We start from the raw sequence: 20034 nt of genomic DNA, 5'->3' as shown, positions 1-20034 counted from the left end.
GCTGCCCAATCATTGAGAGTTGAAAGTCGCACTGCAGGCATCGAGACTCAGCGCCTGCTCCCCCTGCACACCTACGGGCAGGAGCGCTGCGAAACCACTCACATTAATTTCACCACTCACACGTGGGCTCCTCTCTTCTTTACTGGGTGGAATTAGTGCTGTTCCATGCACAAAGTAAATCAAATGTAGTCAAACAAATCAATACAGCAGTTGCTGCAAACGTGTGAGAAGTACAAAGTATTTTCAGGATTGGAGAAGAATGAAGTGCACCCAGAGTGGCAAAACCAGAGCAGGTGAGGGGCTGCAGGAATGGTGGGAGAGGCTCTTGATCAGGGAGTGCAGGGAGAGAATGAGGGGAACAGTTTTCAGCTGCAAGAGGGGTGATCGAGATGAGATCTTAGGAAGAAATGTTTTCCTGAGAGGGTGGGGAGGCCCTGACCCAGAGCAGTGCTGGCTGCCTCATTCCCAGAGTTGTTCAAGTCCAGGCTGGATGGGGTTTGGAGCAACCGGATCCAGTGGGAGGTGTTCCTGCCCAGGGCAGGGGGTGGAACTGGAAAGGCTTTGAGGTCACTTCTGACCCAAACCATTCTGTGATTCAATGATACACAAAAGCAGGGAGAGAGAAAGGAGATGCTGAGCTATAGCAGCACCCTGGAAGAGTTCAAATCTGAGAGCAGCACTAAGAGGTTTGCTGTTTTCTCTACCAAGACAAGCAGCTGAAGGCCAGGATCACCAGGGATCACACACACAATCCAAACCAGACCAAGAAAGGAGGTACCAACGGCTAAGATGGAGAAAGTTCCCCAGCCGCTTGCAGGGCGTTAGAACATACCATCTTGTAGAGACACTGGCACAGAGTTCAACAGCAAACAGCCCCAGAGCCAACGCGAGATATCACTGAAGGTCAGCAAATCCAGGCTGTGCAATGATTAAACACTAATAAGCATCTCCTCCAGATGAGGAGAGGAAGGTGATGGAGTTCAGTTCAGGCAGTGTTCATGCTGCCACAAACGCTTGGCTGGAACGGGTGCCATCAGCACTAATACCGTTAAAAAACTGGAGTGACCAACTCCATTCTGGACTACATTCTAACCCAAATGTCAATAATAAGGAGATTACACATAACAAAGACATTTTAGAGGTCAACCCTCTCTCAGACCTCCTTCTGTTCCTACCAAATAAAAATGAGCATTTTCTCTTCATTTTTTTCTTTAAAGCTGTTAAAAACCAAAAGTACCAATAAATCCAATTTAACCTGAGAAACAAAGAGGTAAGAAATAGCTTTCTAAGTGCACATCATCTTACTGAGCCAGTCCAAAGTGGCCCAAACCCATCCTGTTTGTACAAACACTCATATGAGCAGCACCCTTCCCCAGGGAGGTCTGTTTAATCACTTCAGAAACGATTTCTTCCAGACAACAAAGAGCGATTAGATTACTTTAATTAAAGCATTGATAATCTCCAACCCAAACCAACAGAACACAGAAACAAGGGCAGACAGGTTTCTCCAGATGCTCTGGTCCCCGTTACGCTTTGATTTCCATCAGGCGCACACACACGTCAAGCAAAGGGCAATGAATCACAACCATGTGCTTGACGAACTTATCTTCACAACACTGGAAGTGAAGAGCGCAGGCTCGAACAGAATAGTGTCAGATACTAGACTTCTATCTGAACAAAAACGCACCAAGGCATTGGCTGCAGGCGGTGTCTTGAGTTAAACCTCGCAGCAGGAGATCAAAATCAAACAGTTGGGATTTGCGAAAGTGACATGAGGTTTGGTAAAAGCAGCAACAAGCCCATTTCTCAGTTATCTAACACATGTAACAGCGAGGGGATTAATACCCTGTATAATTCCTCTTGGAAGAGACACAAACACACCTCCAGAAATAAAAGGTGGTGAGCATTTAAACAGACAAAGGGAACAACTCTGCACTGGTCAGGAGGCGCTGGAGAGTTGGCAGAATTTTTCTGCTCCAGCTTTCATAGAATCATAGAATAGTTTTCATTTGAAGGGACCTTAAAGATCATCTACTTCCAACTCCCCTGCCATGGGCAGGGACATCCTACTGGATCAGGCTGCCCAAGGCCCATCCAACCTGGCCCTGAACACCTCCAGGGATGGGGCAGCCACAACTTTCCTTGACAACCTGTTCCAGTGCCTCACCACTCTCATGGCGAAGAAATTTCTCCTAATGTCTAGCCTAAATCTGCCCCTCTCCAGCTTATACCTATTCCCCCTCATCCTATCACAACAAGCCTTTATGAATAGTTCTTCTCCAGCTTTCTTGTAAGACCCTTTCAGGTACTGGAAGGTCACTATAAGATCTCCTTGGAGCCTTCTCTTCTCCAGGCTGATTCTTTCACAGAATCATGGAATGGTTTGGGTCAGAAGGGACTTCAAAGCCCATCCATTACCACCCGGGTAGGGACACCTCCCATTGGATTAGGTTGCTCCAAGCCCCATCCAACCTGGCCTTGAACATTTCCAGGGATGGGGCAGACACCACTTCTCTGGGCAACTCGGGCCAGGGCCTCCCCACCCTCACAGGAAAACATTTCTTCCTTGTATCCAGGCTACACGTACTGTCCTTTATTTTACAACCGTTACTACTCATCCTGTCACAACAGCCCTTGCTAAAAAATCTGTCCCTATCCTTCCCATAAACCTCCTTTCAGTACGGGAAGTTGCTCTAAGGTCTCCCTGGTGCCTTCTCTTCTCCAGCCTGAACAACCCCAACTCTCTCAGCCTGTCCTCACACAGGAGGTGCTCTAGCCCTTGATCACCTCCATGGCCTCCTCTGGACTCACTCCAACAGCTCCAGGTCCTTCCTGTGCTAGGGATTCCAGAACCAGATGCAGGGCTCCAGGTGGGGTCTCAGGAGAGAGGAGCAAATCCCTGGCCCTGGCTGGTCCCACTGCTCTGGACACAGCCTAGGACATGGCCAACCGTTTCTGGGCTGCTAGCACATGTTGCCGGCTCATACTGGGCTTCTCATCCTATAGCACCCCAAGTCCTTCTCCTCACAGCTGCTCTCAATCCATTCTCCGTCTGGCCGGGATTTGTGCTCAGGACTGCCCCGACCCAGCTGTTTCATGACCAACTCCATACGGCACTACAAGACTCCTCCAAACTTCTTTCCACACTCAGTCGTTCAGGGTGCCGGCCCAGAAGCTTTTGAGGACAACACTCAAGTTGACAAGCAGTCACCAGCAAACAAATCTGAATGGACTTCTTCACACAAACTGTTAACAAACGCACCACAGGCTGCCTCCTTCAAACCCCCTCGCTGGCAGGCGCCAGCGTCTTGGGACCAGCAGAAGAGCAGCCCCTTGGGAACAGCAGAACAGCAGCCCCTTGGGAACAGCAGCGCCTCGGGAACAGCAGCAACATGCCAATGACTCATGAACTGTAGGTGGGTCCTTACCCCACCTGAGCAGAACAGCAAGCTGAAAAGGCACAGATCAGCAGCAAAACGGGACTGACACAAGGGAAAACTGAAACCACCTGAAGCCTCAGAAGATGCCTGAGATGAATCACCACTGTGCATAAAGGGAAACCGGGAGATAATCCAGAGGCAGCTTGGACCATAGGCTGAGAGGGAGTAACTCAAAAGTACTCATTTTTCTATCCAAAGCAAACACCTTGCTCTTCTGCTCCCCACTGGAACAACCAGTGTAAGACGTTTAAAAGCTGGGGAGGGAAGCAAGCAACATGCAGAGCAACATCTCAGAGACAAGTGTTCACATGGTATTAAGACACACAACATCTAAGACAGGCAGTCCCTGCTGGCTGGCTGATGGTGAGCACAAGATCCAGCAGTTTACCTAGCAAGGCAGTACACAAAGCCACACACTGCTGCGAAAAACCCAGCAGAAATCCTCATTATATGAAGAAAACGTCTACAGCCCAGGAAATCCAATTGCACTGGAGCCCGGTGTTCTCTGTGAATGAACACCAAGAGTAGTCTTGCATTAACCATCACCTCTCTGCCATAAACCCAGCAGAGCTGTGGTCAGAGGTGCAGCTCAAGAACACTCCATACCCCATGGAGAGCAGGACAGAACGGTCTCTCAAGGGACTCCTGCATGCAAACCTGTTGTGTGCAACCAGAGCTGTCTCTGTCAGCATTATTCACATCCTCTTCAGCTGCAATGCAAAGTGGAAGTCCAACAGTGTGAAGCTGCTGCACTTCAACTCATATTTTTAAAGACAGAGATTTAAAGATTTGTAATGTATCGCTGTTAACTACAAATGGTTTGGACAGCCAACTCCAAAGCTGGGGGGGTTCTTGATCAGGCAGAGCAGGAATAGGATGAGGGGGTACAGTTTTCAGCTGCAAGAGGGGAGACTGAGATGAGATCTTAGAGAGAAATCTTTGCTGTGAGGGTGGGGAGGCCCTGGCTCAAGTTGCCCAGAGCAGTGGTGGCTGCCCCATCCCTGGAGGGGTTCAAGGCCATGCAGGATGGGGCTTTGAGCCCCCAGATCCAATGGGAGGTGTCCCTGCCCATGACAGGGGGATGGAACCGGACAGGCTTTGAGGTCCCTTCCAGCCCAAACCATTCCATAATTCTTTGAATTCTCTGTAGGTCAAGTCAACATTTTTGCACACTGCCTACAAAACAAACACCATTACTGGAAAGTGGACCTGTCGGAAACCCCCCCATATAACAGAAGCCATAATTCCACAAGACACAGCAACGAAGACTGCCAGCATGCTACTTTTTTTTTTTCTTCTTACTACATCAATGCTTTCAAATGAGCCTGAAATATTTCACAATGCTGGAAAATCTCAGATGTCTCTGGCTCTGGAACTTGAAACAGTACCGATAACTTTGCCCTGGAACTGATGCAACGCGCACTCCTTCCCCACCGCTGCAGGCTGCCAAACCAGAAGGCCAGCAACACCTTTAATCAACATCATCACTCAGCTCAGACCCACTCCTGGCTCTGCAGTGGGTATGCAGGATTGCTTTCCAGCTCCAGCAGAGCATGGAAATTACATCACTGCAATTGCCATCTTGTTCCCGCTACAGCCCTCCCCACACTTTAGACTCCCATGTGGCCTCAGCAGCTGTTATGCCAGTAATTGTTCCAGTTGTTCCCAACCTGGGATGTTGGCAAGAGCAGCGAGTGCAGTGAGAAAAGCTGGCACTTGTTACCCCCACCTCATTCCCTCCACTCCGATATCCAAGTACAAATTAAGCTTCTGCTGTCAAAACACAAAATCCAATTGTCCCAAGGAAGCTGCAGAGACCAGCGCTGAGAACAAAGCAGGTTTCTATACAGATCTCTGTTGTAGGTGAGGCACAAATTGTTCCCAATTTCAGGCACGATGAACCCTTCCAACGGTCAAATTAAGTTTCCCTAATATTGCAAATTTCTTCCCGAACTGCCCCAATTCTTGCACCACTCCGCAGAGCAGCAGCCACCCCTCTCCACTTCTGACACAATTTTGAGATCATTACATGCACCAAAGTGTCCCGAGCTGACAGACATGCTGGTCTGACTGCACAGCAAGCCATAATGCCCCTGTCACTTCTGGCTGATGACACGGGAACAAAGCGTTTGGGAGAAATCCCCCTGGCACCCCTCTAACAACGTGTGGCAAATAACACCTGGGCTGACAAACTGAGAAGTGGAAACTGATAGGATCTTGCCTTTTACTCCCATGCAAGATATCAGAGTGCAGAGCCACCTCAGTATGAGTCACCAGTTTTGTGCCTTCCTTCTGGGAAATCAAACCTTTCTAAAGAAGTTATCGTAACCCATCGTGACTTCATGGGCATCTGATCAGAGAGGGATTTAAAATACAACTTGGTTCCAAAAACCTACTCGTTTTCATCTCAGTGTACATAAACCCTGTAGGTCCTGGTCTGCATCCAGGGAGTAACTGCAAAGCTTTCTGCTGCATAGGCAGAATTCCTTCCTTCTACTAAGCTCAGACACCAAAACCAACTGTTAATCACAGGAGAAGTTAGAAATCTAAGTAAAAATTGGATACTTGTAACAAAGCATGAAGATTGCACATTTGCCCAGTCTGCTTTTACATTCAGACACAGCCTAAAGTGAGCAGAGAATCTTGCAACAACAGTAACTTGTTACTTGCTTTTGTTAGCATTACAATAGCGCAGTGTCAAATGATGAACTACAGCTAAGGATGGGTTTGATCTCCAATTTTGAGCACCGAAGAAGCAATGAGCTTTGTTCCCCCTTTTCACAGTCGGTAGGCTTCTCCAATAAGAAAGCATCCAACCCTGGATAAAGCTTAATTTCATTTTGCTTTGCAACCCACATCTGTGGTTTAGATGTAGCATTACTATTTCCACGCCATCGCTGCTTAGGAGACTGTAGTCTACAAAGACGCCAACTCAACCTGATCCCATCTCAAGTCCTCAGATGTGACCATGATGCAAGCCCAGCACAGCCCCACCTTTGAGAAAGACTATTCAGTGACAATCGCCTGCGCAGCTTCCTATTGCTGCTTTAACAAAGGCACTGCCTGATCTACACTTATCTCACACATCCTCTGTTAATCCCTTCTCCTTTACTCCTCTTCAAGGAGACAGGGCCTAAACCAAGCATCCGAGAACAGCCTTTGCACTCGTTACTCCCCACACAACTGTTGCATTTCAGCAAACCAGCAAACGGCCGCTCCACTGGGAGATGGAAAGTTCCTGCTGTGCTCACAGATATTGTGAGAATGTAGTCAGAAAAAGCAGCTGGTTTAAGCCTGAATTCAGACAAGATCAAAGAGAACACAGGTCATTTCAGGACAGAGACATCATTCATCTCTTAAAGGGAGGGGAAGGAGGAAAGACAGCACCTCAGCATCTGCCATAAGCATCTGCTGACATAATTGATCATGTTTTGTAACACGAAATCACAGTGGACACGCTTCCCAACAGCAGTTCAGCGGCTCCTACCCTTCTTCCTCTGCTATGCACTGGTGTGCCACCCTTGGAGGCAGCTACTGACCATAACTTAGACTCATTATTGCATGCCTGAAGAAAACAAAGCAAGCAGAGGGCTCTGTAGGGTAGAACTGACATACAAGTCTCTGTACTGGTCAAAGGCATTGTTGGCTTCCACCTCCAGCTTGCGCAGGCGAGCAGATGGCATGGCACCGTCTTCCAGGGGAGGATCGTACTTGTTACTCCACGGTGATCTGCCAGAGAGACAAGAAATACAGAGAACGTTAGACAACAAAGGAAACTCCAAAAGGTTTGAGTCCTGGCTTGGATAAGCCCTGGGGTGGCAGCAGGAGCAGGGAAGGGATCATCCCCCTGCACTCAGCACTGGTGAGGCTGCGCCTTGAATCCTGTGTTCAGTTTTGGAGCCCTCACTCCAAGAACGACCTTGAGGGGCTTGGAGAGCATCCGGAGAAGGGAATAGAGCTGGGGGAGGATCTGGAGAACAGGGGTTCTGCAAGTTGCTGAGGGCCCTGGGGCTATTTATCCTGGAGAAGAGGAGGCTGAGGGGAGCCTCATCGCTCTCTGCAGCTCCTGAAAAGAGACTGTGGTGAGGTGGGTGCTGGGCTCTGCTCCCGTGAAACAAGTGACGGGACGAGATGAAATGGACTCAAGTTGCACCAGGGGAGGTTTAGATTGGATATTAGAAAAAGTTCCTTTACTGGCAGTGGTAAAGCCCTGGCAGAGGCTGCCCAGGACAGTGGTGGAGTCTGCATCCCTGGAGGGGTTCAAAAAGCGTGCGGCCATATCACCTGGGGACATGGCTTAGCAGGCACAGTGAGCCTGGGCTGATGGTTGGACTGGATAAGCTTAGAGGGCTTTTTCCGCTCCAATGATTCTAACAGATCACTGGGTCCAGGCTGATCCATAGATGCTGAACTTCCAAAAATCCAAACCCTCAGCAGCCACTTCAGACAGTGACAGAGGGAATGACTCCCCAGAGTTTCCTAAGGAACACTCCTCATCTTCAGGCTCCTCCTAGATACATCATCATGGCTAGGTTTTATTCTGTTCCTTCAGAAATATTAAAAACTGAGGCCTCAGCTGTTGCACCTTAGATATTTAAAATTGTTTTCATGCAAAACCAAATCAATTGTACAAGTTATTTGGGATCAGACAGTACTGCAGCCAAACATTGCTGTCTACAGTCAAGGTCCAAATTCTCCTCCACTCTTATGCTTTGAAATAAATTCCACTTTTATTCTAACGTTAGGAAAACATTTGAACAGCTCGAAGGGTTTAACAGGGTTTGTAAAGCTGCAGGTTTTACTACGATTTCTGCAGGTGTGGAAGAGGTTTTGTGTTCTTAATGAAAGATTTGGTATTAAAAGATTAATGGAACCCTTTGCCCATCTGCTCCAGACTTTTATAACTCCCAGTCTGTAAGACTGCATTCTCCTTTTCATTTCCCCTGTGAATAACCAGACCCATACAGCACTGCTTGTTTAAAGAGGTACCTGGGTAGAGGTACCTCTGTCTGCTCACTTTTCACAATATTCCAGCCTAAGAACACCAAGTCTTAATGCAGTCCATACGCGAGGGCTTTCTCCTCAGGAGCCATTTGTTATTCATTGCTCAGAAAAGCATCAAGCGTTGCCATCTGTGTAAAGCAAAGCACAATGAACAGGCTCTGCTGCACCTGGCTCTGTGCTCTTACCACCCTTTGCTCCTCCCCGGCTCCCCACATCTGACTCAAAAGGTGAGACATCAGGGAACAGGAACAGGTTGTCCAGAGAAGCCCAGAATGGGCTTGTGCAGCCTGGAGAAGAGAAGGCTGTGGGGAGACCTTAGAGCAGCTTCCACCGCTGAAAGGGGCTCCAGGAAAGCTGGGGAGGGGCTCTGAATCAGAGAGTGCAGGGAGAGGATGGGGGGGGAGGAGGGGAAACAGTTTTGAGCTGGAAGAGGGGAGATTGAGATGAGATCTTGGGGAGAAATATTTTCCTGTGAGGGTGGGGAGGCCCTGGCCCAGGTTGCCCAGAGCAGTGGTGGCTGCCCCATCCCTGGAGGGGTTCAAGGCCAGGTTGGACTGGGCTGGGAGCAACCGGATCCAGCGGGAGGTTTCCCTGCCCATGACAGGGGGTGAAACTGGAGCTTTGAGGTCCCTTCCAACCCAAACCACTTTGTGGTTCTATGAAAAGCTAGATCACTCAGCCCCATCCTCCCAAAGCAATGTTTTTCTGGTGGGGGTTCTTGTTTTACATCAACTGCTTAAACCCCAGTTGTTTTGGGGAATCACCGACAGCTTCAGCAGAGCTCCTTCGCCTAATGACTCTCTGAAATCCAGAAGGGATTTGCACAAAAGCCCCAGCCAGTGCTGCCTGTGGGATTCCCAGACTGCACACTCACACCCACCAGGCAGCATGCACAAACCAAACAGCACCAAAGCGCAGGCAGAGAGCCCTCATCTCACTCCCACGAGGTGTGCAACAGCAAAGCCAGGGCTCACACACCACTCATTAGGATGCGCTGACTTTTTCTTTCTCTACCGCATTTTAAAAGGCAGATTCAAAAAAAACTCCTATTGTTTTCTGTGCTTCTCCATCACATAGGAGGGAATGCGTGAGCGGAGAATCCATGCAGAAGCCACAGTCAATATACTTTAACTGTCAATTAGATTCTTTTGCAGGAATGGTATTTCAGGGAAACCCAGCAACACAGACTCTTCCAGCCAGCAGACTGCAGCATTTTCATCCCATTACAGCCAGAGCCAGCAGCAACTTCTTCTAAAATTCTCTCATAACTCAACCCTGTGGGTTTTTTTTCTTGTGGAAGAGTACTCACAACACATGTAAAATATAAATGGGGATCATTTGAAGAAAGACAGTCAGACAAGTACTTCAGTTTCAAAAGTCAGACCTCTAATTTCCCTAAACAGAATGGTTTTTGTTTCAGCTAACAGGTTTCAGTGCTGTTTGCATCAAATTCCCCATAAGGATTCCATTTAATAGAGTGATCAAACATACTCAGTAGAGTGGAAATGTACAGACCTTAAGTCTCATGTATAAAAACCTAAAAGCTCTGCCCTCACACTGTGGATTCTGCAGTGTTTGATATCCTCCACAAACCTTCATAGAATCATAGAATCACCAGGTTGGAAAGGACCCACTGGATCATCAAGTCCAACCATTCCTAACACTCCCTTAAACCATGTCCCTCAGCACTTCATCAACCCATTCTTTAAACACCTCCAGGGAAGGTGACTCCACCCCCTCCCTGGGCAGCTGTTCCAGTGCCCGATGATTCTTTCCGTGAAGAATTTTTTTCTGATATCCAGCCTGAACCTCCCCTGGCGGAGCTTCAGGCCATTCCCCCTTGTCCTGTCCTCAGTCACTTGGGAGAAGAGCCCAGCTCCCTCCTCTCCACAACCTCTTTTCAGGTAGTTGTAGAGAGCAATAAGGTCTCCCCTCAGCCTCCTCTTCTCCAGGCTAAACACCTCCAGCTCTCTCAGCCGCTCCTCGTAAGACTTGTGCTCCAGCCCCTCACCAGCTTCGTTGCTCTTCTCTGGACACGCTCCAGAGCCTCAACATCCTTCTTGTGGTGAGGGGCCCAGAACTGAACACAGTACTCAAGGTGCGGTCTCACCAGGGCCGAGTACAGAGGGAGAATCACCTCCCTGGACCTGCTGGTCACACCGTTTCTGATCCAAGCCAAGATGCCATTGGCCTTCTTGGCCACCTGGGCACACTGCTGGCTCATGTTCAGTTGGCTGTCAACCAGCACCCCCAGGTCCTTCTCCTCCGTGCAGCTTTCCATCCACTCTTCCCCCAGTCGATGCTACTGGAGCACTTGCAGAAGCACCTGCGAGACTGCGTGCCCAGAGGCTGCTCCCGTAGCAGCAGGGCAATAACTTGGAGACTGAAAATTATCTGTTTATGATAAACCAAGAGAGACAGTGGCCTTCTACAACCTGAAGGAGGCTACAGGAAAGCTGAGGAGGGATTTTTTACAAGGACCTGGAGTGATAGGATGAGGTGGAATGGCTTTAAATTGGAAGAGGGAAGATTTAGATTGGATATTAGGAAGAAATTCTTCATGATGGGCGGGAAGGCCCTGGCCCAGGATGCCCAGAGCAGTGGTGGCTGCCCCATCCCTGGAGGTCTTCCAGGCCAGGTTGGATGGGGCTTGGAGCAACCTGATCCAGTGGGAGGTGTCCCTGCCCATGGCAGGGGTTGGAACTGGATGGGCTTCGAGGTAACTTCTGATCCAAACCATTCCATGATTCTATAACTTCGAAACTCTGCGTCCTGGTCTGACCCACATTTGGCATGGAGAAAACTGAATCTCAGGGTGAAGAAGGAGTTACCAGTCATCGGCTGAGCACTGGGATATTCATTTCCCTGTGTGCTACCCCACAGGACTGGACTTATCACCCAAATGGCCAAACAGCAGATCTTTTTCAAAGCTAATTCTCAAGCAAACTGCAAAGCCAGTCAAAAAAAACCTATAAAACTTGATTCCCGGTGCAAAGCCTGACTACCTGGCTCTACCTTTCCTGCAGGAGTAGCACGGGGCTCAGTTTTCCACAGAATCCTTTTAAATACTTGGATTAGAAATGCAGTTAGCAACATCTCCAAGAAAACTGGCATTTCATTTGAAGCACTGTATCTGGGGACGCAGCATACTGCAGGCAGGGAATGGTAATTCTTGGGACCTCTAACAGAGCATGTGGGTCTGAAAAATCTTTAAGGAAATATCAAAAGTTTTAAAAAGCAGAGAAAACTCCTCCCAGGTTTTGCCCCAATTGATTAAATTAGTGTAAGAACTGCTTCCCTGTAACAACTTCTGATTTTACGAGGTATGAACAATACTGTCGGAACAGAGGCACAGAAAGGGATTAACAGAGGCACTTCGTCTTTGTGCTGAAGGGAAGAATTGATTTCACGAATCAGAGCTGAGACCAATCAATTCCAGCAGGAAGAATCACTTCAATCCAGAGTGCCTGAATCTAAAGCCTTAAGGAAAAGCATTCTCTAATGCCAGCAATTAACATGTTATGCCTATTCTTATGAACAAATGAAATCGCTTTCCTGAAACCCCATTACTTAAGTCATGAACTTATTAAAGTGATTTATAACACAAAAACCCTCCTGCTTCCTTGTAGCTATTGAAATATCTTCTCAGAAAGGAAGAGATGGGGCAGATTTCAGAGGCAAGCATGAAACCAATCCTAACAAAAGGGTTGCCACGCACACTAATTAAACACAGAGGGGTGGAGGAGCAAGCGTTATTAATTCCTGCAGCATGTCACAATGCCGGTGAGCAGGCACCTCTTCCAGCTCCCTGTGCCTCTGCTGGGAGATGCACGTGTCAACAGCCTAAAGAAGATGCAAGGGGATGGCAAGAAACATCAAACTTCAGTGAAAAGCATGTCTGGAGAAAGCCACAAGAAATACAGGATATAATCCCTTCTCCTGCATCTGCCAGAGGATGCCGCTGCGTGAGCAGATCTTCTGGAGGGCAGAAGTTATAATGCTCTATTCTAGCTACTGATTTAGATCTGATTAAAAGCCTATAGCTGCTAACGTAGCTCTGATCAACTCAGACACACAGCTTCATGTGCAAATGCTTTTAAAAGGCAGTTATAGTTTAAAACCTCACTGAGGTGACACTCAGCTACAACCCAGAGGCACTGTCCAACTCTGCGTCCATACACAGTCTTCTCCTCTTGTTCCCACAACAAAATGAATCTCAGTGTGATCACTGTGTAAATCCCCTACAGACTGAGAGGCTTTCAGTTTAGACAAGTACCTTTCCTGCACCTCACCACGACTGAAGCAATTTACTCAAGAACCCTTTCCCTGTCCACCTGCTGCTGTGATGATGACTGAGCCAGGGAAGAACAAATACTAAATATTTTCTGCAATTCCACTTTGCAATCAAATTCTTGTACCCTACTACAAATCTGAACACAGCAGAACTTGATTCTACTGTGGACCGGTTCCAATTGTTAGCACCAAACCACAAGCGGGGAGGCTGGAGCTGCCAGTAAGCCAGAGATGTAACCTCCTAATCATAGAATTATAGAATGGTTTGGGTTGGAAGGGACCCAATCGACAGAAGAAGCAGGAGAAGAGCTGAGCAGTTTAGTCCCAAAATAAGATGGAAGGCAGTCATTACTTCACAGCCCAGCAGCCCTCCTTAAGAGAATCAAAGCGAGGTGATGCGGTATTCAAAAAGGTACCTGGACTCTGTAGGTCTTAATTAAATAGTCCGAACTGTACCACTGTCAGTACAGCTATTAAGAAAAGTCAGGCAATGCAAAGAAAGGGGGCAGAATGGCTCAACTGTAATTATCCTAACGGCAAATTATAGTATAAACACATTGAAAAACAAACTGCCTTCAGCAGGAGTGAAATACCGAGCACTTTTTGTATCATTTCAGTACTACAGCGCTTTCTACTTCAAAATTCATTCTATTATAACTACAAACAGCTTATGTTGTTCTAATATTTTCACTCTTTTGCCTACAGTACTCAGAAATCAGCTGAGTTGGTTGAGAAGTTTTCTATGTTAAAAGTTTAGGCCAAGATTTCTACAGTGCATTCATAGAAACACGGAATGGTTTGGGTTGGAAGGGACTTCAAAGCCCATCCAGTTCCACCCTCCTGCCACGGGCAGAGACACCTCCCACTGGATCAGGGGCTCCAAGCCCCATCCAACCTGGCCTTCAACCCCTCCAGGGATGGGGCAGCCACCACTGCTCTGGGCATCCTGTTCCAGGGCCTCTGCACCTCAAAGCAAAACATTTCTCCCCAAGATCTCATCTCAATTTCCCCTCTTTCAGCTTAAAAGCCTTACCCCTCATCCTGTCCCTGCACTCCCTGATCCAGAGCCCCTCCCCAGCTTTCCCGGAGCCCCTCTCAGTACTGGAAGCTGCTCTAAGGTCTCCCCAGAGACTTCTCCAGGCTGAACAATCCCAACTCTCTCAGCCCGGCCTCATACAGGAGGTGCTCCAGCCCTTGGATCATCTCCATGGCCTTCTCTGGACTCTCTCCAATAGTTCCACATCCTTCCTATGGTGGGGATTCCTGAACTGGACACAGGATTCCAGGCAGAGTCTCACAAAAGTGGAGCAGAGGGGGAGAAAACCCTCCCTTGACCTGACTCAACCCCCTGCAAAACAGGAGTGAAGGAGCCTTTCCCAGATGCAAGTCCAGCCTTTTTTATAGCAGCAGAGAAGATTCTGTTTGAACTGACTGCCTGCAGCATCTCTTTTCTGTTGTTCCCCATTCCAGAGATTTTACAACCCCGCAAAAACAGATGGTTTAATTCCACACCAAGGCCATCACAGCCATTTCTTCTAGACATCCGACTGATTTTAATGCCCTAAGATATAACTACACTAGAGAAAAACCTAAAAGAAATGCATTAGTTACCCCTTTAACATGATAACCACATTGCATTTCAGGCTTGAACGAACAACTACGAAGCACAATGAAGAAAACATGCAGAAACATTGTGGTAACGAGGATAAAACCCATCTCATTCCAGAGACAGACAGCAGGACTGAAGATATTTATGCCCTTTTGCATTACGGAAATTCCAAGAACAACTTCCACAGTCAAGGTCTTAAGGAAAGAAGAGTTGAAACAGTCCCGGTGTCATGACCGAGAAGAGCTTAGTATCAGTACACTTATATTTTTGGCTAAGAATAAGAGGGAAGAGAGATTGCAATGCTTGTACACACTTGTCCGTAGCTCTCATGTACAAAGCAGCCGAGCCAGTTCCTTGGTTTGGACACAAACTCACCTGTAGGAGTCTCCATCTCTGTTGTAGTCACACAATAGATAGTCTTTTCCTACCACCTTATCCCGCGCAATCTTCAATGGCTGATCAACGGAGGAGAGGAGATCTTCACAGAGGCTTGGGACCTGGTGGTTCGGAGAAACAAAAACAGGAAGGGAAGAGAGAGTAACACGTTGATGTTAGAAGAGGCTGGCAACTCTCCAAAAGGACTTTGTTATTAACAGTCTACATCTGCTCCAAACCCAGAAATCCTTTAAAAAAGCTGCACTTCAGTTCCAACCCAGTGCTATGTTCTCACCTCCAATAATTTCAGCTTTAATTACCTAACCACAAGTGTGGTCCAGCACACTTAAATACATATGTTCTCGATGGTAGCTTTTTGCCAAAGACAGCCAGCAAAGTGATTGTCAAGGACTGGTGCATAAAGGTAAATATTTATAATGGAATGGAAAGGAGGGAGCTGCTAAAAGAACACACCATCTGTATGCTGGAGCGCATTTTTCACAAGCTCCCACTCCAGGTAAAGTTTAGAACAGTTTCCAGGCAGGCAGCCAAATATTACCATGTTGGCTAATAAAAATATGCATGAGTCTGTGTGCATGCGCGTATGAAATCGAATACATCTCCTACACAGGTAGCTTTTAATGGATTCATAATCCCAGCTGTCTCCCTGCACTTCACGTGAAGAAAGACTAAAGGATCTGCTTTTAAGGTAGCAAAACATTAAAGCCTCTCTGCCAAGAGATGAGGTGACATTTTGCAGCCTGAAACTAGAGTGGATGGAAGCACAAGCAGATCAAGCAAATTCCATCCCGTGGCCTCTTGTTCTGGGGCTGACAGCAGCCTCATTATCCATATCCTTTTCCATATGCATATTCCCATACTGCAGGCTTTGGCCATGACAGCAGCTTCCTCCAGGAGCTCCATCTCCTGGTAGATACTTGAGGGCACGTGCAGCAGCATGCCCCAAACCATCTGAAGGACAATCAACAAATTCCTGGAGCTACTACTAAGCAATGTGTGTCCTGTTTCCCTGAGGGAGAGGGACTAAAGTAAAATGCCCTTCTCCAAAAGAAAGCTGGGAATGGAACAGGATATAGGACAACTGGGAAGCTCTTTAATGTATTGATGACAACATGCTAATACAGAACACACAATAAATAACCACTGTGAAGTTTCTGTTACATCAGAGAGATGAAAACCTGACTGAGAGCTGGAAGAGAAAAGGCAATCCAGGCTAAAATCAATCATGACGTGATGAATTCACAACCCATAAGAAATGAAAATGAATAAGGAAAATATAGACATCTGCTTTCCTGTCTTCGAGCCGTTTGCTTCAGTGAACTGGTTGGTGAGATTTCAAAAGAAAGAAGCCTAGAGGAGAAAAAACAAATCAAGTGTGCGACAGCTCCTGAAAGAACAAGCACAAGCTGTTTTAACGCACTAGATGTGATGTAAGAGGTCAAACTGTCTGAAATGAAAACATTCCTCAACCCTAGTACTAGGCAATGACATACAGGGGATGTTAAGTCAAAGTAAGCAGGAATGAATTTAAAACAACATGACCACAAAAGAGCAAATAACCCAGAACAGCGAAAGGACAAAATAAGATGTGGCTGCAAGAGGCGCAACACCTAAACCCACGGAGTCACCCCACAAGCATACAAAAAACAGAAGGGAAACCAAGAAATGGCTGGTAAAGTTACCGACAACACCAAAAAAGCTGAAATGTTTATTTGATGTCTTTTGCTTTGGTCTCTGCGCACTGTGATGTGGACCTGAGGGACAACTGGAGAGCCCAGATCAAAGAGCAGGGCAGTGTTTGCATAAAGCTGGATACTTCTCATAGTCCATCATTTGATACTTGGAGACCTGGCTGAAGCAACCTCAAACCATTCCACACTCACTGAGTAAATATAAGGGGACAAGAAGCAAAGCAGCTTTTGAGAGAATCTTTACTTCCTCTGCAAACAGACAACCCCAATGGTCCCCAGAGATGATACAGATCAGCAGCGTCCTGGCATGAGTTAAGAGCAATAATGCATCCATGCCCATGAGCCCATCTGGTTCCACTTTATCTCCTCCCTCACTTCTCTATTAGCCATTAATTCTAGGTTGACTCTTCAAGTGGAGAGCAACTTGAGATGCCTACTTCAATTCCAGCTATGCACACAAGAAGACACAAAGCACCTCATCCTCACGAGCTGTGCTCCAAGCTGCTCCTCAGGGAGTAGATCAATACATCCCTCCTGCTTGGCTGCTCTTTGGCCAGCTGCCCATCAGCGGAGATAAGCACTGAGGAACAGACTCCTCACTCTGATGTACACTCACAATGAGTAATAAGGACAGAAACACAATTCAGAGAGAAGTGGTGCTGTTCCCAGACTCTCCATTTCATCTCTTTGGGAAAAGCCCTGTGCTACACGTGTGGGAAGGGAGCACCAAAGGTCTCGCTGCACAAGGCTTCAAACTCAAATATACATTCAAACTCCCAAATCACAACAGTCTGTTCTCCTGCAGAAATGCTCTGAACAATCCCCCATGTCAAGTCCTGAACCTTCTCAAAGCATCTGCATCACTTTTCTGTACAGACTTGTGCAGAATTCAGTTTATCCTCAGCAAGAAAACAACCAAATCTTCTGATTCTTCAGGGCTCAGTACTGGGTCCAGCTCCGTTCAATGTCTTTATCAATGACCTGGATGAAGGCATTGAGTGCACCCTCAGCAAGTTTGCAGATGACACTAAGCTGAGAGGAAGTGTGGATCTGCTGGAGGGTAGGGAGGCTCTGCAAAGGGATCTGAACAGGCTGGACCGCTGGGCCGAGACCAATGGGATGAGGTTTAACAAGGCCAAATGCCGGGTCCTGCACTTGGGGCACAACAACCCTATGCAGCGCTACAGACTGGGGGAAGAGTGACTGGACAGCTGTACAGAGGAGAAGGACCTGGGGGTAATGGTTGACAGCGACTGAACATGAGCCAGCAGTGTGCCCAGGTGGCCAAGAAGGCCAATGGCATCTTGGCTTGGATCAGAAATGGGGTCACCAGCAGGTCCAGGGAAGTTATTCTCCCTCTGTACTCAGCCCTGGTGAGACCGCACCTTGAGTACTGTGTTCAGTTCTGGGCCCCTCACCACAAGAAGGATGTTGAGGCTCTGGAGCGTGTCCAGAGAAGAGCAACAGAGCTGGTGAGGGGGCCGGAGGACAAGTCTTACGAGGAGCGGCTGAGAGAGCTGGGGGTGTTTAGCCTGGAGAAGAGGAGGCTGAGGGGAGACCTTATTACTCTCTACAACTACCTGAAAAGAGGTTGTGGAGAGGAGGGAGCTGGGCTCTTCTCCCAAGGGACTGAGGACAGGACAAGAGGGAATGGCCTGAAGCTCCACCAGGGGAGGTTCAGGCTGGATATCAGAAAAAAATTCTTCACGGAAAGAGTCATCGGGCACTGGAACAGCTGCCCAGGGAGGGGGTCGAGTCGCCTTCCCTGGAGGTGTTTAAGGAACAGGTGGATGTAGTGCTTAGGGACATGGTTTAAGGGAGTGTTAGGAATGGTTGGACTTGATGATCCAGTGGGTCCTTTCCAACCTGGTGATTCTATGATCTCAAAGGCAAATCTGCTTCGAAACCAAATCCATCCCAAGTTTTCAGTCGGAAACAGCAGATTTGCATTTGTTAACTTTTCTTATCAGCCTGTTCTACGCTAACTGAAAAGCCAAAATACACTCAGGTGCCAAAGTGCATGTCTGGAAGAGTCATCATACAGGGAACTGTGGCTTAAATCAAAAAATGTAAGCCTGGTGAAGAGAAGGCTCCAGGGAGACCTTAGAGCAGCTTCCAGTACTGAAAGGGGCTCCAGGAAAGCTGGGGAGGGGCTCTGGATCAAGTAGTGCAGGGACAGGATGAAGGGGAAGGGTTTTGAGATGAAAGAGGGGCGACTGAGATGAAATCTTAGGAAGAAATGTTTTGCTACGAGGGTAATGAGGCCCTGGCCCAGGTTGCCCAGGGCAGTGGTGGCTGCCCCATCTCTGGAAGTCTTCAAGGCCAGGTTGGATGGGGCTTTGTGCACCCTGATCCAGTGGGTGAGTTGTCCCTGCTCATGGCTGGGGGTGGAACTGGATGGGCTTTGAGGTCCCTTCCAACCCAAACCATTCCAGGATCCTCTAATAACCCCCTCTCCAGCACAAATTCTGAAATGCCAAAGCAGCAACTTCATTCAATTCATCCCTGTGCTATAAACAAGTGTCACTGCAATGAACGTATCAAAGCTATGATGATTGATTTATATGCAAAGACTAGGCTCCCATCTTTATTATGACAAGTTTTTCCCACTCTAAGTGGAAGATCAGATGTAGAATCCAATTCTAACCTTCACCTTTAGCTAAAGGCCATCATTAACTTCATGCAGCCACAGCGTACTCTGGACCCTAATGCACCCATGCTTCCAACAACAACCCCTCAGTCACCAGAATGGTGGGTGTTCGTAGGCATGGAGGGAGACCACCTGCATCGTAATTACAACAGAAAAAAAGGTACATCACAAGGGGTCCCGGCTCAGTGGGCCCACCTGGAACACAACAGCAGCAGCATTCAAGAGCACAAATCACGCACCAGGCACTGTGTCTGTGAGATCTTTTCTTCAAGGACATACACAATGAATGTAGCCCAGAGGGAAGAAAACGGAATGGAAGTGAGCTGAGCATGCTCTCCTGCACGTCAAGCAAGGGTTCTGTTGTCTTGTGTAACTGTACTCGCCATCAGAGCAAGCCAGGTACGTGGACAGTGTTTTAACTAAGTCAACTGTTCTACTATCAAGACAAATAATCACTTGTGCCAAAGTCAAAACAGTACACTTTTTGGAGTAATTCACCTCACAATCATTCCTTCTTGGCTCACTTTGGGGTGAAAGGAACTCATTATCAACTAAACAACTGTTTCTGAATTATTTTTTTTAAATACAACTAAGCAAGCACCTAAAAAAGTTTAGAAGAGACAAGAACAGTGCTTCAACTCTCCAGGTCTTGCGTGCACTCCCCATCCCTGCTTTGATCACGCTGCCTGAATTGCATCACATTCCACACCTCACATACTCAGGACAGTCAATAGTTCAGCTTCATAGTCCGAGTACATCAAGGTTGTTTTCTTCTACAGCCTTGACTGAAGTGAATCCTGTTCACAACCAAGACAGCAATATCGTTAGTGTAAGGATCTGTGCTTGGAAACAGTCTTTTTCCATGTTTATTCAGAGGCCAGCATGTACTGGCCTGCACAGGAACCTGACACACTGGAAAACTACGTGAAATGCAGCAAAATTAAAGGTAAA

The 20034-nt window shown here is 47.5% G+C and overlaps 1 protein-coding gene across 2 annotated transcripts in view; it reads right to left on the bottom strand.

Moving 5' to 3' along the window:
- Positions 1-20034, bottom strand: part of CAPZB (capping actin protein of muscle Z-line subunit beta) — a 68986-nt gene that overhangs the window by 22391 nt on the left and 26561 nt on the right. For both annotated transcript variants that reach the window (XM_054085873.1, XM_054085872.1), the window contains exons 3-4: positions 14722-14843; positions 7056-7169 (exon numbers count right to left, since the gene is read on the bottom strand). In XM_054085873.1, coding sequence (XP_053941848.1) covers positions 7056-7169; positions 14722-14843 — 236 coding nt within the window. The remainder of the gene's footprint in view (positions 1-7055; positions 7170-14721; positions 14844-20034) is intronic.

Source organism: Cuculus canorus, chromosome 21, assembly GCF_017976375.1.
Source record: "Cuculus canorus isolate bCucCan1 chromosome 21, bCucCan1.pri, whole genome shotgun sequence".
NCBI classification, from domain to species: Eukaryota; Metazoa; Chordata; class Aves; order Cuculiformes; family Cuculidae; genus Cuculus; species Cuculus canorus.
Note: the sequence above shows the minus strand (reverse complement) of the source record. Positions and strands in the feature narration are given on the sequence as shown.